The 27716-nt window shown below is 40.2% G+C and overlaps 2 protein-coding genes across 2 annotated transcripts; one reads left to right on the top strand and one right to left on the bottom strand.

Annotated features, from left to right (window-relative positions):
* The first annotated feature begins 5656 nt into the window (after positions 1-5656).
* LOC119723955 (transmembrane protein 45B-like) lies at positions 5657-7646 on the top strand. The gene has a single exon (XM_038194874.1). The coding sequence runs from the start codon at positions 5857-5859 to the stop codon at positions 6628-6630; it is 774 nt and encodes a 257-aa protein (XP_038050802.1). The 5' UTR covers positions 5657-5856; the 3' UTR covers positions 6631-7646.
* LOC119723952 (protein ECT2-like) lies at positions 7638-27622 on the bottom strand. Its single transcript, XM_038194873.1, is given in 21 exon segments — positions 7638-9655; positions 10397-10595; positions 11199-11284; positions 12136-12299; positions 13136-13274; positions 13985-14204; positions 15006-15087; positions 15934-16030; positions 16719-16829; positions 17392-17577; positions 18191-18333; positions 19166-19403; positions 19599-19661; positions 20445-20551; positions 20978-21077; positions 22472-22573; positions 23759-23892; positions 23895-23955; positions 24874-25053; positions 25674-25744; positions 27236-27622. Coding segments are annotated over 21 exon segments (2673 nt in total). The 5' UTR covers positions 27336-27622; the 3' UTR covers positions 7638-9565.
* Between the last annotated feature and the right edge of the window lie 94 nt (positions 27623-27716).

Genomic DNA, 27716 nt, shown 5'->3' with positions numbered 1-27716 from the left:
TTAGAATTTCCTATTTTAAGGTACCTTTAGATCGAGATGCAGGCCTTGCTTTGGGATTTACTGCACAAATCGCAACTTGTGGGATTGAGTGACTACATCTTGCATTTTCTCCAGAAGTATTGGATCTAAAGACTTGCTTGTTTTTGCATAATGTAGACCTAATCAGCAGCTTTCGAACAACGTAGAGTTTGTCAACAACTTCTTATTTAAGGTACCTTTTGATCGACATATAGAGAGGCGTGTTGCATGTGGCTGACATGCCTTGCTATGGGATTTAATGCAGAAAACGCAACTAGCGGGATTGAGTGAATACATCTTCTGTTTTCTGCAAAAGTCATGGGTCTAAAGACTGGCTTGTTTTTGCATGTTGTAAACATAATCAGCAGCTTTCGAACAACGTAGAGTGGGTCTATAATTAACTGTTGTAAGGTACCTTTTGATCGACACATAGAGAGGCGATGTTGTATGGCACTGACAGGCCTTGCTATGGGATTAACTGCACAAAACGAAACTAGCGGGATTCAGAGAGTACATCTTGCTTTTTCTCCACAAGTTTTGGGTCTCAATACTTGCTTGTTTTTGCATGTTGTAGACCTTCTCAACAGCTTTTGAACAACGTAGAGTTTGTCTACAATTTCCTGTTTTAAGGTAACTTTTGATCGACTTTCAGAGAGGCGGTGTTGTATGGCTCTGACAGGCCTTGCTATGGGATTTACTGCACAAAACGCAACTAGCTGGATCCAGTGACTACTTCTTGCATTTTCTCCTCAAGTCTTGGGTCTTAAGACTTGCTTGTTTTTGCATGTTGTAGACCTATAACCAGCAGCTTTCGAACAACGCAGAGTTTGTCTAGAATTTCCTGTTTTAAGGTATCTTTTAATCGATATATAGAGAGGCGGTGTTGTATGGCTCTGTCAGTCCTTGCTATGGGTTTTACTGCACAAAACGCAACTAGCGCGATTCAGTGACTACACCTTGCATTTTCTCCACAAGTTTTGCAATTTTGGGTCTCAAGACTTGCTTGTTTTCGCATGTTGTAGACCTACTCAGCAGCTTTCGAAAAACGTAAAATTTGTTCTACATGTTGGCCCTATATAAAGTATGTCCCCAAAACGTGTCCGTATGACTGTTTTTAAAATGACTTCAGATCCACAATGTCTATTTTGAAATTGTTTGGTTGTGAAGATGTTTGCCTCAACCCCTATGAGTTTCTCGCATCATTGCACGATTGTCAATTGAGCACAGCAACAATTTGACATTCCAAGTTCATGCATCAATCAATTTGCTGTGTTGCGTAAGCTGTGTAAAATCCTGCATGCTGAGAAAAAAAGGCTGGTGTCGTTGGGGATAGGAATCATTTGCCCTTGAGCATTATTACTTCTTGCTTCTTGCCATAATGACTGATAGCCAGGCAAATGATTCCAATCCCAGCTGAAGCCCAATTTACAATATGAGGGATTTTACACAGCTTACGTAACACAGAACTGTGATTGGGTAAGGAAAGGAACTTGGTCACATTGTCCAAAAATGTTGTTGTGATCAACTGACCATTGCGTAGCACTAATGCAAAACTGAAATAAATGAAACTCCCCAAAGCCTAGGAGTAGAGGCCAATGCGTAGAAGTATCAGCAAGACCAAACAATTTCAATTGACCTCATGATTTTGTAGTTATTTTAAATAGGCAAACGGACACTTTTTAGGACATACTGTGCAATTAATTTCTGAAGAATCCAAACTCACCATATTCGATTCCTCTGAGTTGCCGGAAGATGTCCCCGTGTCTCCGTATTAAGGATATCATTTTGATTAGTTTCAATTGATATCTGCAAACGAAATAGAAATCAGGTTTGTAATTATGTTTGCACCGCAGCAACAACAACAACAGTTAAAGGACAGATAGTCAGGTTGAAAATGTTGGGTTTTTTTTTTAAATAAGTAAGGGCTCACTAAACATTTGGGTCGGGGTTTTTCCCAGGTGCAAAGTAAACATCTGTCACTTTTTTTATTAAACAGTCCCTTTTCAGATGTTTAATTTTTGTGAAATTTCATGTTGAAATTTTGATACGCAAAGGTGTGCAAATGAATCTGAAAATTTCACAAAAAATAGACATCTGAAAAAGGCAGCACTTTCTGATTAGCCTATAAAGAGGGTGAGTATGCTTCTAAAGCAAAAAAAACCTACAAACTAAGCCTAAATGTGAAAATCAAAATTTGACAAAGTGCGACACGTTTTTGTACATGTGGAAGTGTGGCCTATGTTTACGGAGGTAGTCCAGTAAATTGGCCACATTTATGGGGCTAGCCTGAAGACAAATAATGGCTGGCCGTCAACTTCACAAAATCTAATGGCTTTACTTACTTTGAATGCATGACTGTGACGCGTACCTTTTCCTTCTTCCGTGTGTTCCGGTCGTCAAATTACATGTTTGAGGTCATTAACATTCAAGGCCGCTCGACGAGAAAACTTGGAGTAGCAGTATAAAGCCACGACGTCTCCATCTTGTCTATCCTTCGTAAGTGCAACACCCAACACACCACGCCCTGGCTCGCCGCCAGCAGGGCTGTGTTAACGCCCTGAATATGTATATAATAGGCTTGAGTGTTTATGGAGCGCGCATACCAAACGTAGCTCAAAAGAATACATTTTCCTCCTTTGTTCTTATGTTCATGGAAAAGACTGTATCCCCTGTCTGAGCATGGCGATTGCAATTTGAACAGCACAATAACTCCATGAAGTCACAATAATTACACGTAGCCTAATCTCCTGCTAATTCGCAGCGCTAGCGGCTGGTCCGGTAAAAAACAGTTATTACTGTCTGAGCGCGGTTCGAACTCTCGATGATATTATGTTCATAGCGGAGTGATGCAGTGGTAAAGCCTTTCACACTGTCGTCCTCGAGCCTCCATAACAACACGGGTCCACCTTGCAATGGGACCGGGTCCCTTGTAAACGGGTCGCTGTAGAGTTTGGATTTTCTACCAGGGTGTAGGCCTAGCGCCTAGAGCTTGACCAGGGTTGGAGCTTACCCGTGTAGGGTGCTGGACTCGTGAAGTAGCCGTGAAGAATTCTTGCCATATAATTATAATTATAGTGTGAGAGGGGTTCCTGAAATTTGTTTGGATATTGGTCCAACAGGGAGATTTAAGATAGTGTAAAAGACCCACTGTTTAATGTGGCCAAAATAACACACAAACGGGTGCTGAATGTTTTAATTGATCAGCAATTGGCCGTCGTCGTGACGTCACAACCAGGGGACATGGGTCTATTAACCTCTTCCCCAGTGCTTACTTTATTTCCAACCTCGTTTCCAATAGTAAGCCCTGGATAGGAAACTTTCTCCCTGTATCCTGATTCGATACCGCACTTATAGTAATGGATTCATATCGTGTACTTGGTGTTGTTTATTCACAACGTGCTGTACCTGTTTTCGCGATCATTCGTCCACGCCTTCTTGAAAATATTCATTTCCTTTCCCAACTTGTTAATATTAATATGAAATGTGATACTGCATGTTGTCTCGTTAAGATCGTAACAGTTTAATAAAAATAAAATCATGTTTTCGTAACTCGTGCCGTGCTCGCGCTGCGACGAATTGATTGTTTTTACCCAGACACCGCATACAAAAACAAACGCAAATGTAACGCACAGACAGGCATCAGACTAGTCCTCATTTGCATACGTGTTCAAATCTTGCACATGCAAAGTTTAATGATCCAATACCAGGGTGAGAGAGCAGGTAGTGGTGGGTGCGTACTGCTCGGCACGCTGGGGAAGAGGTTAATGGTCAATGTACCTGAAATATCACAATCACGATAACATGAAATTGAACGTTATCATATTTGGCAATTTAGTTTATACAGAAATCTTAACAGCTCCCGTTATAAAAAGGCTCAGTTCACAGTTGCTCTCCCTGGGCCCCCTGCGCTTTATCACACACACACACACACATTCTCAAATTTGTATCCTTGTGGAGACATTCCTTTGTTCTCGTGTAGTAAAGTGTTCAATTTTGAAAGTGAAGTTTCAAAATGCTCTTATTTTAACCAGAATTAGTTTCCTTGGCTGAAATTTTGACTTAATATCCCTTTTCTAAAACTCTTCCATTTGCGACGGATCAACCCACCTTGGAAATTCCTAGTTTTTGAGTAAAACCCATATATCTATTTCGTGAAACCTTGTGGAGACCTATTCATCTATAGAAATTGCCCTGTAGTGGAGACCTTTACAATGTTTTGTTCCCTATTGTGTGTGTGTCTCCGCAAGGATACGAATTTGTAGTCACACCCACACAAACACACCCACCCACACACAAAAGTCAACCACAATAAAGCTGGTCACAGAGCGCACAAATCTCTAATCGATTGATTCATACGTTTTTTTTCATACATAATGGGCCGAATTTAGCCCATTTATTAGCGTTACGGGGTAATCCTGTACGATAGCACTGCTCGGCTCTCAAGTGACAGTCAGTGATCATTGAGATGGGTAAAGGAAGACATTAGGCTGGCCCTCTGGGACCGTCAAAAACCAAAATCGCTTGGAAAAAAAGTCGAACATAAAGCAGCTCGCTTTGTGTGCATTGCACGTGACAGATGTTTTCAAGTCTTGGTTGGTCATACATCAAGGGGAAATGTATTAAACTGTTTATTCTTTGGGAAAAAATCATTAATGTATGCATTCGCATAAACCCAAACGCTATACGGGGTGGTGCAAAAAGAAGGAAACACACTTTTGACAGGAATTTTAACCTACTTACTTAACTTATTTAAACTGTGTTTTTTTTTTATAATGTAGTGAAGTATAGCTCTTCAACCATACATGGTGAAAATATCTTTTAAAAAATCGCAAGAATAGTGTTATTATGCTAATTTGAATTCAAGTCACCGAAGTCACTGTTGTTCACGTGTAAGTCTAGTGTAGTGTTTTTTCCTTCAAATCAAGCTCCGGAGCTCAATCAATCGGACAAAGGTTTGGCACAAACAGGTTTGGCACATGACATTTTTAAACTACCATATCTCAGAGACAAAATATGCATTTGCAATCCTTTTTTTTCGTCACTTATGTTTAAAGATCAATATTTTAATATCATTAAATTGAATTTTTGAAATATGCTCAACAAGTAGGTCAAAAAGTTGCTGCCAAAAGGGGGTTTCCTTCTTTTTGCAGCCGGTAGGCACAAACTCTATGATAGTCAAGGTGCCAGAACAATTTGTGGATATATATGTTACCCATACAGGCACTGGCAGTCATTTTATACAGGAATCGTGAAACAGTGGAATAAACGTCTACAGTATATAGGCCTAAAGGATAAAATTAATAGACCTTGTGCGTTAAGGCTGAGTTAGTGGGCACTGGTTTTGTATCACTTGAATGGGCCTTTGTGCAAGAAGCGACAAATTATTCTCGTTATGTGGACTAAAACACGCGTAATCTTTAATTATAGGAAAACAACTAATTTGGCCACAATTTTGGAAGCCCTATTAGTTAAATGTGAGTGGATATAGCTGGAAGCCTGCATTAGGTATTCGTTGAGTAAACAATATGATAATGACGATAGACAGGCACTGTCCATCTGTGCTGTGTTTAAGCAGTCTGTGTGTCAGTCCAAAGTACATGATTTCATTAATTGGCTGTCAGTTTAATATTTAATAGGACACTTTGAACGGTGCATGTAATTTTTCCTTTTAGGCCTAGTGCCATAACGTACGTCTTTCACTTGTAAATGCATGGTGTTGTTCAGAGAGCAGCCATTTTCACAATCATAGTTGGCATAGAGTGCAGTCGCACTGTCGTCGAAGGCTGGAGGAGGTTAAGTAGAATTTGGTGGATTATTTAGTTGACCAATCCTGTCAGGATGGGCACCTTTATAGGTCATATTATCCCCGGTGTTTTCTTCATGGTCCTTGCTATATGGAACTTGCTTCGACCGTGTTTTCACTCCAGACCCTCAAGATACACCAGTCGCTGCCACCAGTTCAAGAAGTCACTGCTTAATCCTGTCTTCATGGAAGGAGTTGTGAAAGTCATCGCCACGGTGGCAGCTGCCATCGGGGAGCTGTGGTGGGGCGGTTGGAAGATCTCAAGTGGCGGTTCATTCAGGAGCCTCAACAATTACCAACACGCCACAATGTACAGCTTCTTCGGGCTGGCGGGACTGGTGGAGCTACTCACCGTGACATGCCTCAAGCTCCGGCCAGGACTTGATAAAATATTTCAGGCCACGGCATTCGCCGTGGAAGGGTTTCTGTTTTACTACCATCTGCACGGCCGTTCGGCTGTCGACGTGAGACTGCATGTTCTCTTGGTGCTGGCCATAGCTGGATGCGCCGTTGGCTCACTGTTGGAAGCTCTCGTTGACGTACCATCTGAGGCACACCCATCCTTCTTCAGGTATGTGTGGATTAGTTGTACCATCCTGCAGGGCACGTGGTTTATCCAGACAGGTTTTGTACTGTACAACCCCTGGCATACTGGACCCAATCCTTGGATAAGTGATGAACTATCGGCACTCAGTATACTAACCGCTAGCTACGCGTGGCACATACTTCTTTCTGTTTTCATCACTGCATTTGTTGACACTTTAGTGAATCTATGTGTGAGGAGAAGATCAAGACGGGATACAAACTGATACTTTCTAAATACTGTGTACAAAAGGGCCTACATAAGTTAGCAATGTGTGGAAACCACTGCATCGGATAATACGAGGTTCGTATACAACGAACATTTGTGTCAAGTCCAGCGGATTGTGTACTCACGGGAGTTGACTGAATTAAGTACGGAGCAGAGTAAACCTGCATAATGCTTGTATTATATGTTTATAATCGGCTTCCCTAAAATATGTGTACGTAGACTACATGCACACAAGAGGCCAGGATCATTGACAGGCTAGAAAGCTATTAATATTTTGGTCTGGTGCCAGAAGTGTTACATAATTAAATGAAATGTGAATTGCCATAATAAAAAAACTCAGCTGGCATTCAAAAATATCTCACAAATGCTCCTGTCTATTTAGGTTTTTTTTAACAAACCAGGTAATACCCAATTTAAATCAAGATCTGCGAGTGTTTTGTTTTACTAGTAAACAGTGGTGTCAATTTCAATGGTTTGTAATGTATATGTAATGTAGGTATTCAAAACATTAACTACATGTAGCATCATTTTTGGGACAGCTTCCAAGCATGTGGAACCAGGCCATATTTGAATACTTACTTGTAAATCATACCAAAAAAAACCTTTAAAAAGATTGAAATGCATTGCCCAATGTGAGTTACTGTAGAACATTGTTAACGAAGATATATCACATGTGCCATGTTTATACTTGTTTTCTATTCATAGTCACTTTTCAATGGTAAAGCAATTTCAAGTTAGGCCAACTTTTGCTGCTCATAAAAATTCACGCTTGTGGATCTACTATTTGAAGATTACATTTTTTGTACATTGTCATTTATCACGCAATGTGATTTAGGGGAAAATGCAAAAAGGCTGTACCCTGAGGTAGGGCCTACCCTTTAAAAACCTTGTGGTAAACCCATATACCAACTGTTTAATTTTGCATTTTCTCCTAATTACTTGCAGATCCTTACTAAATGAGATTTCATATCCAACAATGATTGTCAGGACTGAGAGACTGAGCAGTTTCGTTTGGAAAAAAAAAGGGATTCTCAGACACTTTATTGATCCAAATATGGCACACAAAATTTGCATATTTAATTAATTAAAATAGTGAATCATTCTTTTTAAATATTACAATTTACAAACTATCGCTTTTAAGACTGTCTTGAAATAAGTCACTTCCCTTGATTTATTTATCGCATCATGAGTCTTAAAGGGTCATGCAATGTAACTTGTTTAATGTCTTTGTCTTTGAAATGCACCTTTGTGCCATTAAGCCCTATTTTCAATTTTCGTTTTGCCATTTTCAGAGGTGTTTTGGTGCAATTTTTTATGTTTATGCAAATTCCATATTCATAAGCAAACATATGATGTCACTTCAGGCAGAACCTCAATGTTACAGCCATTTGAGCATCAAAACTGCCCGAATTTTGGATATTTTGCTGATGAGAATTTTCTTTCTTGAGTGATACACGACAGTAAGCCAATGAGCAAACTTTTCTCACAAATTAATATTTTCAATGAGCAAATTTTGGGGTTCACAATTTGAATATAAAATCCCTTAGCTGAAAAGTGACTTCCAACAATGACATCGCAGAAACAGTGCCCTCAGTTGTCCGGAAAAGCATGGACAATTTTAATTGTTTAAAGAAGTGTACTTTTCCATAAAATTAACCAAGAAGGGATGTCAAATATTTTTCATACACTTAAAGGGTAGGAAGATGCACAAAATATGTTCCTAAGAAAAATTCAATTTAAGGCCCTTGAAGACATGTTTAAGATTTTCCGCGAATTTCAGTATAAAGCCACTTGGATGGGGTGTAAACTATGAGCATCACAATAAAGCTTCAATCGGTGACGTCGAAAAATTCTCCTTACTTTCGCATTCAGTATGAATTGGCCTGTTGTATATTTACAAAGTGAACTACTTTTAAGGTAATAAGCAAACTTGTCTGCTATCCTTGAAAGAGTGCCATAAATGTAACCCCTCATCATTCCAACAAACTGAAAACGTATTCTAGAATGATTTGTTTTCATCTAAGCCCCAGCATGTCAAAAATTACAAAAAGCACACATTGTCTCCTTTACATGGCTGTAACTGAGTCAAAAATTGTACACAAATAAGAATTTTAATTTTCCAAGTAAAGTGCTATATTTATATTAATAGATCATTCTCATGTTAGAGAGTGCTTTGCTCATTCAGTTCAAGAACTTATCACATGGAACAGGATAATAATTGTTGAGAACAAATTTACATCATGCATTCAGATATTTCCTTTTTGCACTCCGCACAGTCAGTATTTTAGGCATACATGTACATGTATTAGGAATTAAGTTTAATGCAGTAAAAGTTAAAACGAATGCTATATTTCTGCATGCCTTGATGAAAGCCATCCAAACAAATTCTGACTTATGTTAAAAAATGAGACACTCTGACATTATCTTCTGGAGTTGTCCTTAGTCGCGCATTGAAACTTACGAAAATGTGCGCTATCAATCATGTTATTATTATTTTATTATTATTATTGTTGTATTTGCCAGCTGCACTTGTTAATCCTCTAGCACTTGTATTACATTGCATTACATTGTACTTACTCCTATGGGAATTAATAAAACCAAAGAAAAGTAGAGCGGTTTAGGGCGGTATGAGGAGTACAGGCAGGGCGGTTTGGGGCGATACAAGGGTTAAAGGGTTTACACCCAGAAATTGTAAGTTAAAGTTTCGGTACATCCATTTTACAAATGGGGAAGGCTGTTTTGTCTTTAACAATAAAAATGCTAGTAATCGTATACTGGCCTTTCTTCAACTGCCTCAGACCAACGATGTCAAAACATATACACACGTTTTTGAGAGCATTATTGAATGCAACAAAGGATATACACGGTGCTGTTGCGTTTAAGGTGAAATCCACCAATGTTGTCTGCAGGGTGTTTCATCGTGTTGGATGCTTTCACAGCCAGTTGGCGCTAGATGGTCCATAGGTGACACTCTTCAGTTTGCTAGGGGTGCACGGCGGTAGAGTGGCCAGGGGTGACGTCACCTGTACGGAAAAACAGATCGACATTCATCAGAAACAGTCCAGACAGGAAAGTAGATGTGTGCATGAATTGCATCCCCCCCTTCCTGGGAGCGTGTTATATAATAGGGACAAAGGGAAACACAATGCATTGTCCTGGAGAGTTAAGTAAAACATGACGGTGTGTGTACTGTACATGTACATGATTTCTGTTCCAATTTTGTAATATAATGTTCCTCGGTGACTAGCATCCTACGTCACAGAATGAAAGATGACTACCTAAACTGCATCTTATTATGTATTGATTCCCTAGTCAATCTATAGGTATATGGGATATTTTTTCCCGTTTGAAACAACGAAATAACTCGAAATCTTTACTAGCTTGCACAACAGCTAAGCTGTTGAAGTTTAAGCGCAGTGCCTACTATGCATTTTGAGAATCAGAGAAAGCGTACAGACAACTTTTACGGTCTCTTAAGTGGATACAACAGAAGCTTAACAACAAAACAAGTGCCACATACAAACTTTTTTAAAGCCACCTTCAGTGATACTTTTCTTTCCATCCAACCATATCTGGCCAAACAATTTTACTACAAATTTCAGACCGAACATGTCTTTGCTTTTAACATCGTATCAATAGGAAAGTTTTCAGGGAATTTAGTAATGTACCCACATGTACGTGCCTCTACTTCAAAGTTTTGCAATAATTTGGATCGGCGCGACTCTGAGGAACGCCAGTGGCTGAGGGTTCCAAGACGGATTTACCTTTGCATTTAGGCTTGATGTACTAGCTAGTCTGGCACCGGTCAGGTCCATATGCTCAGCAGGATGAGCCTGATCTACACTCATCACCATGGGACTCATGTTGAGTGTGGCAGTGGATGCGGCACGTTGCAGGGTCCGGCGCGGTGTCTTGTTGAAGGAGAAGGTGCGTCCGACCTTCCGCGTCGCTCGCCTGGCTTTCCTGCCATTGGATAAATATTCGATCTCGTATTATGCTGACAACTAGAAATGTGTTTGTGGACAAACACAAGCTGTTTCGGATGTTTGAAATGACTCTCTGATGTGATGAACACATGATGACGTCACTTCAAATTTCCACAACACATCACATTATACGTACATATCAAGTTACAATCAATTGAACATATAGTTCTGTAGATATAGGCCTTTAATAGAAAAATGCCCCTTTAATGGACGCCACATGACATCACTTGATTTTTCATATATAACACCTCCGGAAAAAAGGAAAAAAGAAAATCTTCACGAAAGCAAGAGATGTTTTGGAAATTTTCTGAAACAGCTAATTTTTTTTACGGGCTGCACCTTATTACGCTTTAAACGGACTTGACTTTACTTAATTACTGCTGTGAGATGCTGCACTTAAAAAAGTTGCTCTTAAAGAGAAAAGCATGGGGCAACAGCGTAAACTAAATGTATACTAAACTAGAAAAAGTGAAGAAAAAAAACAAATAAAGAACCTGAACATAACTTGAATGGACTTTCAACAAAATGAATTCGTGGGTGTTCAAACAACAACAAAACACACAGTGAGTACCATTCCTACCTCATTGCTTTAGTCAGCTTGCCCTTGTCAAAATCACTCTTGGTGATTTCCAGTTCCTCGGGGGTTATTTTGGTCAGGAAGTTATCCTGAAAGGGAAACAAGATGTATCACTTTTAATAGAAAATATGTAGATTGGAATTAGTTGGAGTGTCACGGCCTAGCGGTTAAGAGCACCGGACTCATGCTATGGTGTTTCAGAGGCAACAGTGGCATGGGTTCGATCCCGGGTGGACACTTATGCCCTTAAGCAAGGCACTTGACCATTATTTGCTTTGTCCTTCAGATGGGACGTAAAGCTGTAGGTCCCGTGTGTTGTGCAATGCACGTATAAGAACCCAGTGACATTTATCGCTAAGAGAAGGGGTTTGCCCCGGTGTTTCTGGCCTCCTGTTCAAACTCCCACGTGGAGTATTTAGGAGAAGAACCAACCAAGAACCAAGAACGAATAGGGCATCGCATTGGAACCGGGTTCCCAAGTACCCGAACGCTGATGTCAGGAACCGGTTCCTCATTATGGGATCGGGTACCCGTAACCAACTTTACATACTACTTAGTAACTTCACAGACAACGAAAAAGAAACGTTGTGACTGCCATCTGTAGAGCATTTTCAAAATAAAGCCCGGCTACATTGGAAAACGAAACAAACCATGTTTATGAAGCTCGCTAAAGTTGCAATTTACACCGTAAAGCTATAAAGCTCACTGTATGCACTTGTATCTTGCTGTATTGATGGCGTTGATGCCAGGATTTGAATTTTGGGATTAGGTTTCTTTAACGTGTACCCATGTTTTTTTCACTCGGGTACCTGATTTTCGTACTACCCGTAAATGCACACCCCTAAATTGGAATGATTTTCTTGGAACGGAACAGTCACAAACAACGAACCAACGTATCTTTTCACTTGCATTATCAGAAGCCCTAAGCCCCTATACTCACAGCATCTGTTTTACAGGTGACGTCTGCCATGTGTTTGCACATTGTCTTCAGCCAGTCTTCTTTTTGTGGCTCTTCCCTGACTAACGTGAAAAGGTACAGCCGATCCAGGCGATCTGTGGTGTCCATGGGCGGCTTGCACAAAATGCCAAACGTGTTTTTGCATTCTAAACAAAACAAAACAAACGATTAAAACTTAAAGTTGCGATCCCTGCGCTCTTCAATAAATTCAAATTATTTTTTTTTCGAAATTAATTTTCATCTTGTATGTTTTATTCCAATTGAAAAACTCCCCTTTATTTTGGACGCCTGCACCCTCTGAAAAAAAAAGTGTTTTGGTTTTTTTCAGAACAGATCCTCTCTGTGAGCAGACTGGCTCCCCAGTCTGTACATTAGCAATACTGATTGTGGGGCGGGAACCGGCCTACCCCGGCAAAATGGAATTATTGTCTGGCAGCCAATAATTCAAAAATTGTGAAGTAATAATTCAGTAACTAAACATGTATTAACTCTGACTTTTTGCTGTTGCTGTGTACAGTTAAGGCCGGTTCAAACTCAATGTGAAAGAAAACACGAACATGAATTTATTTTTTATTTATTTATTTATTCTTATTTTAACCAGGTAGGCCCATTCAGTGGAATCCACTGTTTTCCCATGGGGCCCAGTAAAGAGAACGCAATTTGAAGAAATTAAAGTTTTAGAGGTGGGAGGAAAACCCAAAAAGGATATTCTGAGGAAAGCCACGGAATCAGGCAGTGACTGAATGTCTGTCTAATCCACATATTGGCATGGGCACGAATCGAACCCGGGTCACAGCTGTGGAAGGCGAGGAAAGTACTGTTATGCCAACCTGACTGAATTTGTGACATCGTGGAAAGTTTTCATGCGGCGAATTCCCAAGAGTTGAACACATTTCAATCGCGGGGTCTTTCGTAGCAGATGTTTCGTGAAGTCAAAATTGTTTCACATTTGCATTTGCGTATTGTGTGAATTGGCCATTACCTTCTGTTTCCTGCACGTCCAGAATCCTCCGGATGTGAGATAAAGGAACCAGCTCTATGTGCTTGTAGAATTTCTGTGGGGCCTTGCTGCTATGAGGACTCTTGAATGAGGCTCCTGGTTTGCCACGCCGCTTGCAGATCTGTTACAAAAATACCACAAACAACTCCTAAATTTTGTCAAAGTCTCAATAATCATTTGAGTAAATAACGGCTGCTTTACACATCACATACATTTCTGTGATTGACATGATAAATCAACAATGTTTGACATTATACATAAGGGCAGCCATTGACAGAGTAGAAACTAATCAAGCTTCTAAGGTTTTGTAAAAATATATATGAAAACTAATGTTAATTATTTGTGATACGTATGTTTACCTAAAAAGAAGATTCTTGGGTTTTGTTTTCACATTTTGAAAACTTTGTAAAGGAATTGAGGGGTGATCATCTTTGGATTGATATTTCTTCTGAATTCGTCAGGTTAACCCCCCCCAAAAAAAAAAAAAAAATTAGCAGAAAATGAAAGAGGATGAAATAACCTTTAATTTGATGTGTGTCTCAAACACCTTGCAGAGTTGTGAGGTTTTTTTAAACAATTTTTGGAATTGGGCGTTAATATCACTGGGATCTACAGTAGTTCATTTACTGGTCTGCACCCGTCAGCGAGATACCAGTCTGATTCACAGGTAACAATCAGTCATTGAGTGACTTAAGTATTTCTAAATGGCAAGTACAGTAAGTTAGTTAGTCAGTCAGGAACAGAGAGGACTATATGGGACTAGCAACAATTAGTAATAAACCTATTACCCCGATCAATTAAGCAGGTGTAATCTCTTAGCACTGCACTGACCTCCAATGTGTCTGAGAACAGAAACATGCTGATGCTGCCGCCTTTCTCTGAGAAGTTCTCTCCTTTACCGTTCTCCTTGTCGCCGATCTCGGTCATGTCGGCGCGCATGACGAAGCTCCGATGGGCTGATAGCAGGTGTGGAGGCACATCCTCAATGTCGTTCATGACCTCAAACATCTGGGTGTGGCCCTCGGTCTTCCGCTTGTCCTCGTTGATGTGTCTGGCCAAAGTAAATTCGATCCATTGTTTCAGAATTGTTAGTCAGTTTAAGTTTCTCTCCCTGTACATATTCATTTTTTTGGTTCTTCTCACACAATTTCAATTTTGGGCATTGGCAATCCTCCAGTGTTGTAGTCGAAAGTAAGTCAGATATGGTCAGATCATATAAATGTGATTTTTTGGTGGTTTCCCCAACTGAACAATAAGGTCTCGTATGCTCGAGTCCCCACATGATCTTGAGACTTTTGCTGTGAGATAGATTGAGGCAGAGACCGAGTTCTTTGAGTCAAGACCTTATAATTGTCGAGGCCTACGAAAAATCGGTCTTGAGACTGGTCTTGATACCGAGACCTGCCTCAAGACCTACATCACTGTCTGACACACACTAGACTACCTTTATTATTGTCAGGGCTATAAATAATTCAGAATTTTCATAGTCATTTTTCCATAAAATAAACATCGGCAGACTTTTTCTGTCGCTATCTCATTTGTATGTAAAAAACTTTTGCACTGACATTAAAAATTAAATAATTCAACTAATATAAGTAATGGTCAAACGTTCTTTAATTAATTAAAGATCATCCTTTTCCCAGAAATTTCTTGAACTGCCTGTTTTCTCTGGATTAATGTATTGTTCATCGCTCTGTTGTTCTATGCCCTTTGTGTATTTTCTTGCTATGATCTTGGTATAGCGCGGTATATTCTGTATTATTATAAGCCGAAAAGAAATATTGTATTGAAGAAAAACAAATGGACAAATTGTGAGGAATATTCCAGAGTTGAAGATTTGTGGCTGACTTACTCGGTGACTTTCCTGAGGGAATCTACCGCCTGGGCAAGGTGATCACGTTCTATGTGGCCCTCTGGAGTCCTCTTCTGTAAATCTGTAATGCATCAATACCACTCAATCAGCCATGCAATCATCACATCAAACCACCGGAGTCAAATAAATCAATGACTGAAAGAGGGCTTATTAAAGTATCTACACGACGGCTAGACCTATTCCGATGATTTAAAGCAATAGGCTAGTATATAAACATTGAATGCTTCGAGTGGTGTAGTAAAACTAGCCTCCCGAGGTGATCCATGGACGGAAAAATAGAATGCTCCATGGATCACCGAGGGAGGCTAGTTTTACTACACCATGTGGCGAGATAAAGCATTCTGTATTTGTTTTTATAACACTTCACCCACAGATTCTGCTTTGTTTTCAGTTATTTAAATCTGAACACAGTTAAAATATACTTCAATTTCAGTACAAAATTCGTGGGAAATGCATTTCTATCTTCCAAACCACCCCTTCACGAAATGTTTTAACCCCACTCTGTGGCGCGCTCTCTTGGGAACAATACGTGCAATGCTGAACGTGCACACCAGCATGCATTTCTTCACAAATACCGCGCCATGGGTAAAGTACTTTGGTTGCTAATGGTATAGTACTTTGGTTGCTACAGGTATAGTACTTTAGGCCGTGCACAGAAAGATAGCAAAAATAGAAAGTACCATGTGACACGCTCTCGGCCAATCAAGACACAGAATCTGTGGGTGAGGTGTTATAAGGCTTCCTACGACTAGACCATATGTGAGAAAAAAATTTTACTACGTGGCCAACAGTACAGAACAGTTCAGTCGAGTATGACCCTACACAGGGCACACAATTGGCCGTGCAATGAAAGCATTGTTTATAATAGTGAGTGTCTTTAGATAATTATGTCTTCATACAGACTTACCTGACAGTAGTAGGATCATGCTGGGCAGTCTCTGCACAGGTCGGATGAGTAGCTCAGTCAGGGTCTGGCGACCGCACTCTGGCTTACTCTGACAAATCTAATCCAAAAGGAAAAGATGCAAATATTCACTAGCAGGTTAGGAGTTGTCTGGGTCCCAGACCAAAACATTTGGACTATTCTGACAAATCTTGAAGTTACTCTTCAACAAATTTGATTTTTTTTTTCTTTCATCAATGAATTTTTTTGAGCAGACTTTCTCCTTGTCCATACATTATTGACATTGATTGTCGGGTGGGAACTGGCCTACCCCGCGAGAACGGAATTATTGTCTTGAAGCTAATCATTCAGAATTGCAAACTAACATTTCGATAACTAAACATTGGCCGATTTTTGTTGAGGTCGATGTGAATAGTGTTTGTATTGCTAAAAAAATAGCAATTTAGAAAAAAAATCTACTTTTCAGAATGAAATTAGAAAACAGCATGCGAAATGCAACTTTAAGATCATAAATACATCAATGGAAAAGTAGTGAATCCGGAAAGATTTCCATATACGAAGTTCACTAATTTTCCTCTGTATTGACTAACAAGCCCCCAGATTGCAATTTCATGTCATCAAAGTCAATTTGAGCAGTGAGAAAATACAAGCATTTTCTTAGAAAACACTTAGAATTTTTCAGTCCAATCTCATAGGGTTTGTACACAGGGTGTTGAGTGAACTTCGTATATGGAAATCTTTCCGTGAATCCATCCACATATTTGACACACGTGAGCAGCTCATATTACCTTGAGGAAGGCATGGAACCTGGGCTTCTGCTTGTCACAGTCAAGAACTGTCTGCTTGCTCAACTCAAAGAAGTTGACAAAGGCTGGATATGCTTTTATCATATCAGCTGACTGAAAGGATAAATAATCAAGATAAAAGTTATCGTCTTACCTAAACCAATGTGATTGTTCATATTTTGTCTATATAATCAGCTGTTACCTATGCAATGTCTTTACTATACAATATGTCAAAAAAAATTATCCATCTAACCAGTTTTGAAAGAACAAAACCACAAAGTAAATTTTGAAAAATTTCACAAAATGAAGGATTTTTACACAGCTTACGTAACAAAGCACTGAAATTGATCAAGGCAAGGAACTTGGTCACAGTGTCCAAAAATGTTGTCGTGATCAAATGACCATTGCACAGTGACGCGTGATGGAAATTCAATGACACTCATAGGGGTTGAAGCCAAGGATTAGGAGTATCCGCACGATTAAAACATTTTCTTCGTGGTTTTGTCGTTATTTCGAAAATATTTAGATGGACACTTTTTGGGACATTCTGTACTAAACTTCAGAGATCAGACTTAAAAGGAAAAGAATCATGCTTTTAAAACCGACAGATTAATCAACACCAAAAAACAAAATGAAAACTATGAGAGACGAAATGAGAGGGGTTTACGCTTCTTACATGCTTGATGATGATCTGTGCAATGCTCTTATCTTCACTGTAATCATCCAGTAGTCTCTCGAGATCCTCCTGCAGACGCTGATGGACCTCGTGTATCTCAGGGATCTTGCTGAAGATAGTCTTGATCTCCTCCTGGTCCAGAATGGGTCCTCCTGTCTGCTCCGTCTCCAGCGGTTCTTTGAAGACCTATCATCAGAAACAAAAGTATATAAAAAATACATGCTTGGAGGGTGGATAGACGATAGATAATTGCTCCCCGAGGTTATGGAAGTTGACAAACTAGTTCCCTGGGCAAAATATCCAACTGAAATAAACCATGTTATATTTGTTTAATTTCACATGTATTCACCAATTCTTTTTTGATTTACGCATCGGTTATCTGGGAAAAACATTGCTGCATGTGTGCTGCCATCTTTTCACATAGCAATTATGAATTCGTGCGTGTACACTATCCCCATGCAATCGCATGGGTCAACCGTAATTTTGCATGTGACGGTGATTTGTTTGATGATTTGTAGAGATGTATGAGCTCAAGAAATACATATTTCCATTTTTCATGGATTTGTTTGCAGAAATGACGCATTGGTTTTCATTTTTTTTCTGAAGGAACAGTACCCACACTATCTAGTGAGATAAAACTTTGAAATGCAAATGAAGCTGTTAAGTAACTTGAATCCCAGACTGCGTTCAACTTTCATGTTTGAAAATATTTCATTTTAGGAACCCTTGGGTCACAAAAACAACTTGTGGCATTAAAACGACAACCGTCATTCTCATGCAAAGCATTTCCACAACTTACCGTGATGATAGTGTGCAGTATTCCTACATAATTGGTCTCTGTCTGTAGTAGTTCCATTGCTGTCAGGTGACGTTTGGAGATTGGCTGCGCTTGGCTGTTTCTACTTACTGGTGTGTCATCCACTTGCATGGGAGTGCATCGATCTGATGGCGAATAAAAACAAACACATCTCAAACTTGGATTCTGAAGAAACTATAACACCTGTCAGATGTGAGACACTCAGGCATCGTATTGGACCACTTCATCAAAATAGGTTTTTTTTAATAGGTTTTGGAAATCAAAATGTAGGTTTTAAAAGGTTTTCCAACATGTCCAAGTGCCAAAATACAGGCATTAATAGGTTTTCAGGGCACAGAACCGTGCAAATGTTCAGCTTGCCTCAATTTCTTCACATTAGATAAAGTTCCCTGAAAACTATTTCATGCAAACAATACCCAATTCTGAAACACTTATAAAAAAAAATCTAAGAGAGGTATATTGACAATGTGGTTATTTTGGCATTGTGAAAACTAAAACCGTGGGTCATATTATTATTTTTTTTTATTCTTAAATTTTTTCCGTGGGTCATATTATTATTTTTTTTTATTCTTAAATTTTTTTAAATTGCATCCATGGAACAGTAAAAATATAGCTTTTTGTGGGTTATATAGGTTACTTAAAGAGAAAAGTAGGCTACCAAGAAAATTAAATGAATATATGGGATTTATAGGTTTTCACCTGTTTTATAGATTTCGCTCAGGCTTGGACTCTACAACGGGTGTCAAAGCCTGTGGGACCTTGTTACATTAGGATCCTAGACTGCCAATTTTGAGACAATGGGAGCAAGGCCCATAGAACACTGTCGTTGTTGTATCCTGCAGCAGTTGGTGACCACAGACTCCTAGCATGCCTAGGCAGTTTAGCAGGGTTTATAGCCAAACTGCCCCCCCCCCTCAATCTTCCCTTTGAATTTGATTAAGAAAGACATTTATATACCATTTCCTGCCAGTGATTCGTCGGGAGTAGCATCCAGCAGAGACGAAGCCGACATGGATAAGACCGTGCCGGGATCAGGGAGGGTGCTGGACCGACGCTTGGGCAGCCGCGGCGAAGCCAGGTCATCGTTTTCCTGGCTCAGCGCGGCGAGGCTGTCCTTCAGGCGGCGTCGTTTGCGCGACGTGCGCACGACTGGCGTGTTCCCTGGCGTGTTGAGGACTTCATCGGAGCTGACTGTCTACTCAAGGAATGCAACCACATGAACAAATGAAAGCTGATCAAAGTTTTACCTCTAAATAATATCTAACTACCAACACAGATGAACTTTCACGCTAAAATGAAAACTGATTTACTTTTCAAACAAAATTTTAAGTTCTAATACTGTAACAAAATAGATAATAGGAGCACGGTTAATATATCTAGAATATCTTACCTTGTGGTATGAGTATAAACTCTCATCAGCACAGGCATCCATCTGAACACTGGCCCAGAACCACTGTGCGATGAAAAGAAACATTATCATGCTATGCTATTCTGTAGCTGTTTAAAGACCGTTTACATCTACAATGTACATGAAGACTTGTACTGTTAACCAAGAATAAACTGTGCGCTAGTCTACTATGCATACGTACATGTTTATACCCTGTTCGTGAATCCTTGCGTGGTGCGCGCTTGGTAAACAGCAAAACTAGCGGCTAAGGCCAAAAAAAAAAGTCTCCGGTTTCTGGTATGGAGCTTGCCCAAAAAGTGGTGCGGTGACGCGGCTTTTTTTTTTTTTTTTACCTGATTTTTTTGCTTCAAATGTCGGCTGATGACTGCAAATGGTGCCTGACTAAACTTAGTGCAAATATATGGGAGTCCAGAGAGGTCACATAAAGCTTATTCTCGACCATAACCCAATGTAAAAACACGTTAAAATTGTGCAGCAGCAGGATTCCAGTCAAACCAGTGAGTTTGGCGGTTTTGAGACATCATCTTTCATTGAAAAAAAAACTTTTTCATTTTGCCGACGCGCATGGCTACGGCGACGCGCGCGCATACCAGAAACCGGAGACTTTTTTTTTTGGGCCTAATACGTAATGTTGAATGGACCAGTGAGAATTTGACTCTTGATCATGAATATGTATGAGGTCTAATACCCAATGCTCTCACGCATTAGTCAATCATTTGTGTGTAGTCGCTCATCATACATGTAATTGTTGCAACTGTTAAACTTTATTGAAAATCTTCGGAATAATTAAGTTCTAGAACAACAGTCTACAATGGGTCTTGGACCTACCTCTTGCTTGACTCGTTTCACATCAGTGGTTGGCATTTCAGTGGTGGCGTTGTCTTCAATGACTAGATGTGTACAAGTGGAATCTCGTACCTCGGCGTAAGTACCACCTGACAATAAAGAATAATTTGTTTAGAAGCACTGTGCCATTGTCTTAAGCCTTGTCTGATGGATGCAACTTTTCTCTTCATTCACATGAGCAACTGAATAAATTTGATGCATATTCTGGTCAATTAAGTGACCCTTATTTTACTTGTAAAATTCACGTTGCATTTTTAGAGGCAAATAGGATCATTTGCTTTTGACGCATTTTGTTCACATCCAATAATAACACCACTCAAAATCCAAAGAGGGGTGTTCAAAACCTTAACCTTATGAACTTTCAGCTCAGTGGATATGACACTTTTCGAGAGAAAAAAAGGGGGAAAAAACATGCACGACATTTTGATCACGAAACACAACTTTGTCAATAGCTTTCTTTAATACAAATAAGAAATGTGCCTTTTATTCCCAAGTTTGTTTTTCCTACAAATTACCTTGTGTGAGAGTGACCTCCTCCATGTGTTTTTGTTCCTCTGCAGAAAATCCGACGAACGCCAGCACACACTTGAAGAACGGTGCCATTTTATATTGCAACTGTATGCACAAATCATACAAAGAAAACGATAAGTTTATAATATGCGAGGCCAGTTATGTGGAGTGGGTAGCATGCTGCCCGTTTCATGCGGGGTAGGTAGCATACCGCCTGTCACCTGTTATGCGAGGTAGGTAACATGCCGCCTGTCACCTGTTATGTGGGGTAGGTAACATGCCCCAAGTCGCCCATTATGCGGGGTAGGTAGCACGCCGCCTGTCACCCATTTTGCAGGGTACATGTACATGTAGGTAGCATACCGTTCGTCTCAGCCGCGAGGTGCTACCTAGTTACAGACTTGGCTCTGCACAGTACAGTCGACTCCTTATTACAAACTCAACGAGACCTTGCCAATTTTTTTGTTGTTATATAAGAATTTTGTATTAAGTGGAGTGCTGGTCCCATTCATTGTGCACATACATGTATAGCACAGTCGGGACCGAGGCTTTATATTTGCTATAACCGAAATTTGTATTTACAGTGTATTAGGCCAAAAAAAAAATAAGTCGGTCTCTGGTCAGCGCACGCGTCGATTTTAATCATGCGCGTCGATCTTTTTTTTTTTCCACAATGTTCCGCGGTAGCTCCAACAGCGCCCTTTATTTCCGCACCTCCTCATTTTTTTTTACCAAAGAGCACCAAGGAATGGGAAATTGCACCAAGGCAAATGATCGAAAGCACCAAGGCAAATTATGGAGGACACTAATATGCATGAGGACACCAAAAAAGCAAAATAGTACCCACCTTGTCTGTACAATCCAAGCTTGAAGAAAAAAAAAAAAAAAAAAAAAAAAAGCCGCGTGGCCGCGTCAATTCCGGAACTTTGGTCTGACCAGAGACCGAATATTTTTTTTTTTTGGCCTTAACGAGAGTCGACTGTACCAGCCTCTTTGGTCATCATGTGGAAATAAAAAGTGAGCATGAAAAATGGACCACAACTTGAAAAATTTAAAAGTGTAAAGATTGTTCCATAAAACTTTACTCTTAAGTTTGTTTTTGTGCAAAAAGAAAGTTAAACGCCTTTCGTTTAACAGGGGTGTGAGTGACCACTGATGAAAATAGCTGAAAACAGCTGAAAAAAGGTGTAAAAAGGCTGAACTTTGGAAATCTCCTATACTTTTGTACACAGCAAGTGAGGGAAAAAAGCTGAAATCCAAAACCAAAAAAGCTGAAATCAGCTTTATAGCTGAGATTTCACACCCCTGGTTTAATCTGGTCCTATTTATGAAGCTGCAATTAGTCATTTTACACAGATCTCAGTCATCATGCTGGCACATTCACATCTTGATCAGCCCATTTCAAACATTGAATATTCGACCAAAATCCAAATTAGAATAATCAAATACTAGATAATTAGGAAAATATGCACGGCACCAACTTGACAGGGGGTGCTCACCATAGCTTCGGTCGTTGCAGATATCTGCGTGTCATGTCTATGCTGCCAGGCCATGTTGATCCATTCTTTGGTCATGATTGGTGTCCCGAGACTGACTGCCACCTGGAAATCAGAAGTACATGCTTCACTTAGGAGGTGATGTGTACACTTTTAACCCTAACCCCCTAAGGTATTTTGGCTAGAAACCCTGCTGGACACAGCAACACGCAACGCTTGTCAAATCAACTAGCCTGCTCAGTGTACATTAGCAAGGTCCATCAGGTCAAAATTGCAAGGCCAAACTGCCTCATCAGAGTCTGTGGTCACTAACTGCAGCATGATACAACTGTGGCATTGTTCAATGGCCGTGTATGCACTGGTGTTGATGGCTTAATTAATGCAACAAGGTCTCACAGACTTTTATACCTGGTGCACAGTGCTACATGTATGTCTGGCAAGGTTAGGATTAACCAGTGTTTCCCCTGCCCATTCAAACGTGAGGTGGCCCACCTCGCTACTTTCAGTGACCACCTCGCTCAATTTTTGCCAATATCACCACCTCGCTGTGAAGATTGGCAAAAAAGGAAATATCAATTGAACAAATTTTCATTTTGTGTAATATATGAGCATTTTCCTTTACCTCCATGTATCAAGAAGTCACAATTTCGATGTGTTTTTTTAATCATCGCGCAGTTTTGTGAGCGCTGCATTCTTTTCAGTTTGCAGACTGTAAATTTCGTTTCAATCATCAAGTTGAATTGTTACCACCTCGCTCAGTTCATTAGCCAGGGGAAACACTGGGATTAACAACAAACAAATTCAAAACACAATCAGAAATATAAATTCTCTACATACAGCAAAAAATGCATAAATTACATGCAATAGGCCTCTGTACTGACGACGTCCCACTTTGTTTACACGTGTGCTTTCTTATGGGAGCCTGGTGGGGACGACAGTTTCGTAGCCCCATAGAAAAGCACACATGTGAAGAAAGTGTAACGTCATCAGTACAGAGGCTTATTAAGACGATGCGCTATGAAACTCGAGCCAATATATTGGCTTGCCTTCTCTAGGGGGGGGGGGCACTTATTGGCTCGCAGAATGCAAAGACTTCGTACATTGGGGGGGGGGGGGGGGGGGAAACACAGGCCTTTCCCTAATGCCACGTGCACTCCATGTTCCAGCTACACATGTCATGCTCAAAAGCACATTATGCCAGATTAGTCGGACATTTGGTTGCAAACTTCGGGCTGTGATGGTAAAACAAAATCAAGGGGCAGGCCTTAACGGATCGTTGTATAAACTTACCCTGTATTTGTTACCAGTGGTTCCGTTGGCAACCAGGTGAGTGACCTTAGCGCTGAAGTCCCTCCGGACGCTGCCCCCCATGTGATGAACCAGCTCGGCGAGCCGTTTCAGTTCTTCCTTCTCGACGAACCCGTGAAGCAAATCACAAGCTGGGACATGTGGCAGCAGTACAAGGGTCGACTAGTCAATGGCAGCGGCTGTAATGTATGGATATGAAGCAAGATACTTTACAAATACAACATGGTTTGGGGAAATCACTAGACCTGGGTGTTGGATGATTTGACCATGCCCCTGACACGAAGCAGAGGGAGGTAGTCAAAATCAGCAAACAATAACCGACTAAGGGACCAGTAATTTTGCACTTCTTCCAGCAAAACGGAGGAAATCAGCTTATTTGAGGAAAAGTTCCACGCCTGTACTACAGGCTTACAATTCTGTGGAAAATCCCTCACACAGAGTGCATAATTATTTGTCTGCCGCAAGGTTTTCATTCGGTACCACCAGAAACCTCAATTGGGATCACAACTGTTGCATGGTGGGACCGGAGTCTTGGAAGGTGGGAGTCTTGGGGTACTACATGCACATGTATTTCTCTAGAACTACCACAACAGACCTTTATCATGCTGCCACCATTTCAGTCATGTTCCCTGTATCCAATAACAGTGCTGGATGATAATGTTTTTTTGTGCAAAAAGGAACCAGACTTTTTTGTCCTTTCAGCCTTGCTTTGGTTACATTGATTTGAATGCGAAAAAAATCACGGTGGCTGCAACATGATGATGGTCTACATGTACACGTGTGTGGGGTTTCTACTTTTAGTTCCCAGGTGTGTTGGAACATCGACCGATGAAAGAAGTGCATTTGGCTCATAAATATGTATGAGGAGTAATGATCATCATTACCACTGAGAAATCACTACAATGGGGTTGGTTAATTTCAAGTTGTGTTGGTCCAATCATATGTGCTACGTGCATGAACAATCGCTTGCGGCCACTCGTAAGCGCTCCATATGCGGGACACAGTGTTAGCGCACTGGTTAGAATGTGCTAAGCAAAATTAATGCATGATTCATTTTTATCTACATGTTTGTAAATGGAGTCACACTACAGACTAACCTGTTTTTCGGCTGCACATTTATAAATGACAGGAGCCCCCAACACTCGGCAGCCGTTGCGTCTCAAGTTCTCAAAGCCTTCTCCTTCAAACTCGGTCAGAACAAAGAGGGTTTCAACTCCGGCTGGTTCTATCACGTTCTCCATACCTGTCTCGGATGTCGTAACTGGCAAACCGAGAGTCTAAACAACAAGATGCATCAGCAATGTTATTTAAAAATGAAATATTTAACTGAAAAAACCCCACAAATGTTTGAGGGTAGGGCTGTGCATCGGAACCAGGTACCCGACCGCTGATGTCAGAAACCGGTTCCAGATTCACGGATCATGTACCCGTTACAAACTTCACAAATGACTTACATGTAGTAACTTCTCAGACGATGACATAATGAAAACCGAAAGGTTTTGAATGTCATTTTTGTGGGAAATTTTCAAAGTGAACACCAGGCTACATGGAAAAACAAAACAGGCTTTACGTTTCAGTCGTGCAGGACAGGCAGGACTAGACCGCTGCTTTTTTGACTTGCATTTGGCTAGCGGGCTACCATTAAAGTCAAACCCTGCTGCAGGACCTTTCTCAAAGGCAAAATGACAGTGGTACAGAAGCAAACAGGTTGGGGCAAGTCATACAGCTTACCACAAATTTGATCTGCTTGTTTTTGACTGACTGTACTTTGTATAAAGGTGTGGCAGGGGAAGGGGATTGATTTTGGGCAGTCTGTGACTGTTCGGACTGCAGGAGGGTTTTCAATTTTCCTGTGGACAAAAATATACATGTATTATAGCTCCATGATTGAACAAACCTGCAAATCTTGTAGAAGCTGTTGATTGTTGGCTGTCTCTTCTCCAACAAGGCATATCCTATGCTCACAATCTACATTGAATGGTAAAAGATAAAAAAAAAGTTGCATCCTGAGAAATTTCCACAACTCCATGAGATTGAGAAATGTATCCACTTCAACAAGTTTGCTGGGAAGTCAACAGGTGGTTGCAGCAAAGCAACTAAGATACTGATGATACACAGGAAACTTGTTGACAAGCAATGGCCTCCTTTCATGCCCTTCTCTCTAACTAGAGCCATCTTTTAGGCTATGCAGAGACGTATGTACAAGACAGTAAACTAGCGAAAACCCAGACAAGGACCTTAAGTGCTTAACATTAGACTGTCAATTTGTAACTTTTAATAGTTAGAATTATACCTCCAAGAATGCCCCGTGGTCTGAAATGCACCTTTCTGTATAGCTAACGGAAAGGATGTCGGGTACTAGGTCCCAAATTTTCGTACTAAGTCAGCTGACAGTTGATTAGATGCAGTACTGAAGAGTTGTGGGACGGATTGTTTCATGTGCCAGTCCTTAAGTTTTGGGACTCTCATACACAGTATTGAGAGTCCTAAATTTTCGGACTAGCGAAAATCTTTGGTCCATCCATGGTCCAACTGTTTGATCAGCCCCTGGCGTCAACATGTTCAATTATCAAGGTCTCTTTTGTCTTGACATGTTTGATTGTTACAATAAAAGATATTATAATAATAAAAGGGAAAGAATGTTGCAACCTGATGCTGCTTTTTTCTTCATATGTATTTCATCTCAATTAAGGTCATTCATTGCAAAAATGACGATAAGACATATGAATCTGGGACTGAGAAATATTTCCAATTTTGTTGGGAAACACTTAGAAAATTGTCTTGACTCTCCATAGACTTTGTACACAACAACTGAAGTAGCATCAGGTTGCAACAATCTTTCCAATAATAATAGTAATTACTAATAATCTTGACAAATGACAGGCTGAACATGACCTACAAATGAAATTAGAATTTAGATATTTATTGAAGACCTAATTTCTGAACCTTAAAAACGTGACGAAAACAACAACGAAGTGGCTATCGTTTCGGCAGTCGTTGTTTAGCTCCCTCTAGCTACGATACTTTTTTGATACGCACGCAGGTATATAATTATTTGTTTCCACATGTTTTAGCGAGCAGTGCGACAGCTCAGTCGATAGAGGGTAGGTTTTGCACCGCGAGGTTGTGGGTTCGAATCTCAGTTTTGCACTAGAATTTTTTTCCTTTTCTAACCTGAGGCTTTGGAGGATTTTTTTAAGGGAAATAAAGTCCGAATTTCATAACGTTCAAATTCACTTTTTTCCTTCTAATTTTATATTTTCTTGTCATGTTTATAAAAAGTTGCAGTCTACCGTAACGATAGAAAATGGAAATGTGTTACGGCTGCCGTAACAACAATCATGACAATAGCCACTGCGGAAAAATAAAGTCAAAACAGTTAGAGAGCAATAACAACAATAGGGGGCCTACCAGTTTTATATCTATTCCAAAATTTAAAAAGTCTTAAGATGTTTATACCTGCATCTTGGTCTTGAATGGTAGTGACCGACATGCTGACTGAAGAACTGACAGTCACATCATTCAACATGTTCAACTCGCTGGCACATGTAGCCGCCATTTGGCCGGCCGTGCGTACACAGTAAACGCAGCACAATAAATGTTACGTTAAATATATCGCTGCAAATAACACTTTAACTTGTATATCACCAGTTCAAATGTATACAGATTTATGCCGCAGTTGTCGATTGCAATACATGCTGTGAGTACGTTGACAAAAGATGCGCCTTATTGATGAATTATGGACGTAGAAAATTAATCATGCATAAATCGGTAACGATCTCCATTTTAAACCTGTGCCACATTTCACGTTCAGAAACGAGCACTGTGATTGGTTAGTTTGTGAGGTAATGGAAGTTACACTACTGCTCGGAAGGGGGAACTAGACTGACGTACGGCATTAAGCACGTAAATAGTCTGGTGCTATATACATTATCCACCA

Source organism: Patiria miniata, unplaced genomic scaffold (assembly GCF_015706575.1).
Source record: "Patiria miniata isolate m_02_andy unplaced genomic scaffold, ASM1570657v1 HiC_scaffold_17, whole genome shotgun sequence".
Classification (NCBI taxonomy): Eukaryota; Metazoa; Echinodermata; class Asteroidea; order Valvatida; family Asterinidae; genus Patiria; species Patiria miniata.
The sequence above is the reverse complement of the archived record's forward strand: the minus strand, read 5'-3'. Positions and strand labels throughout refer to the sequence as shown.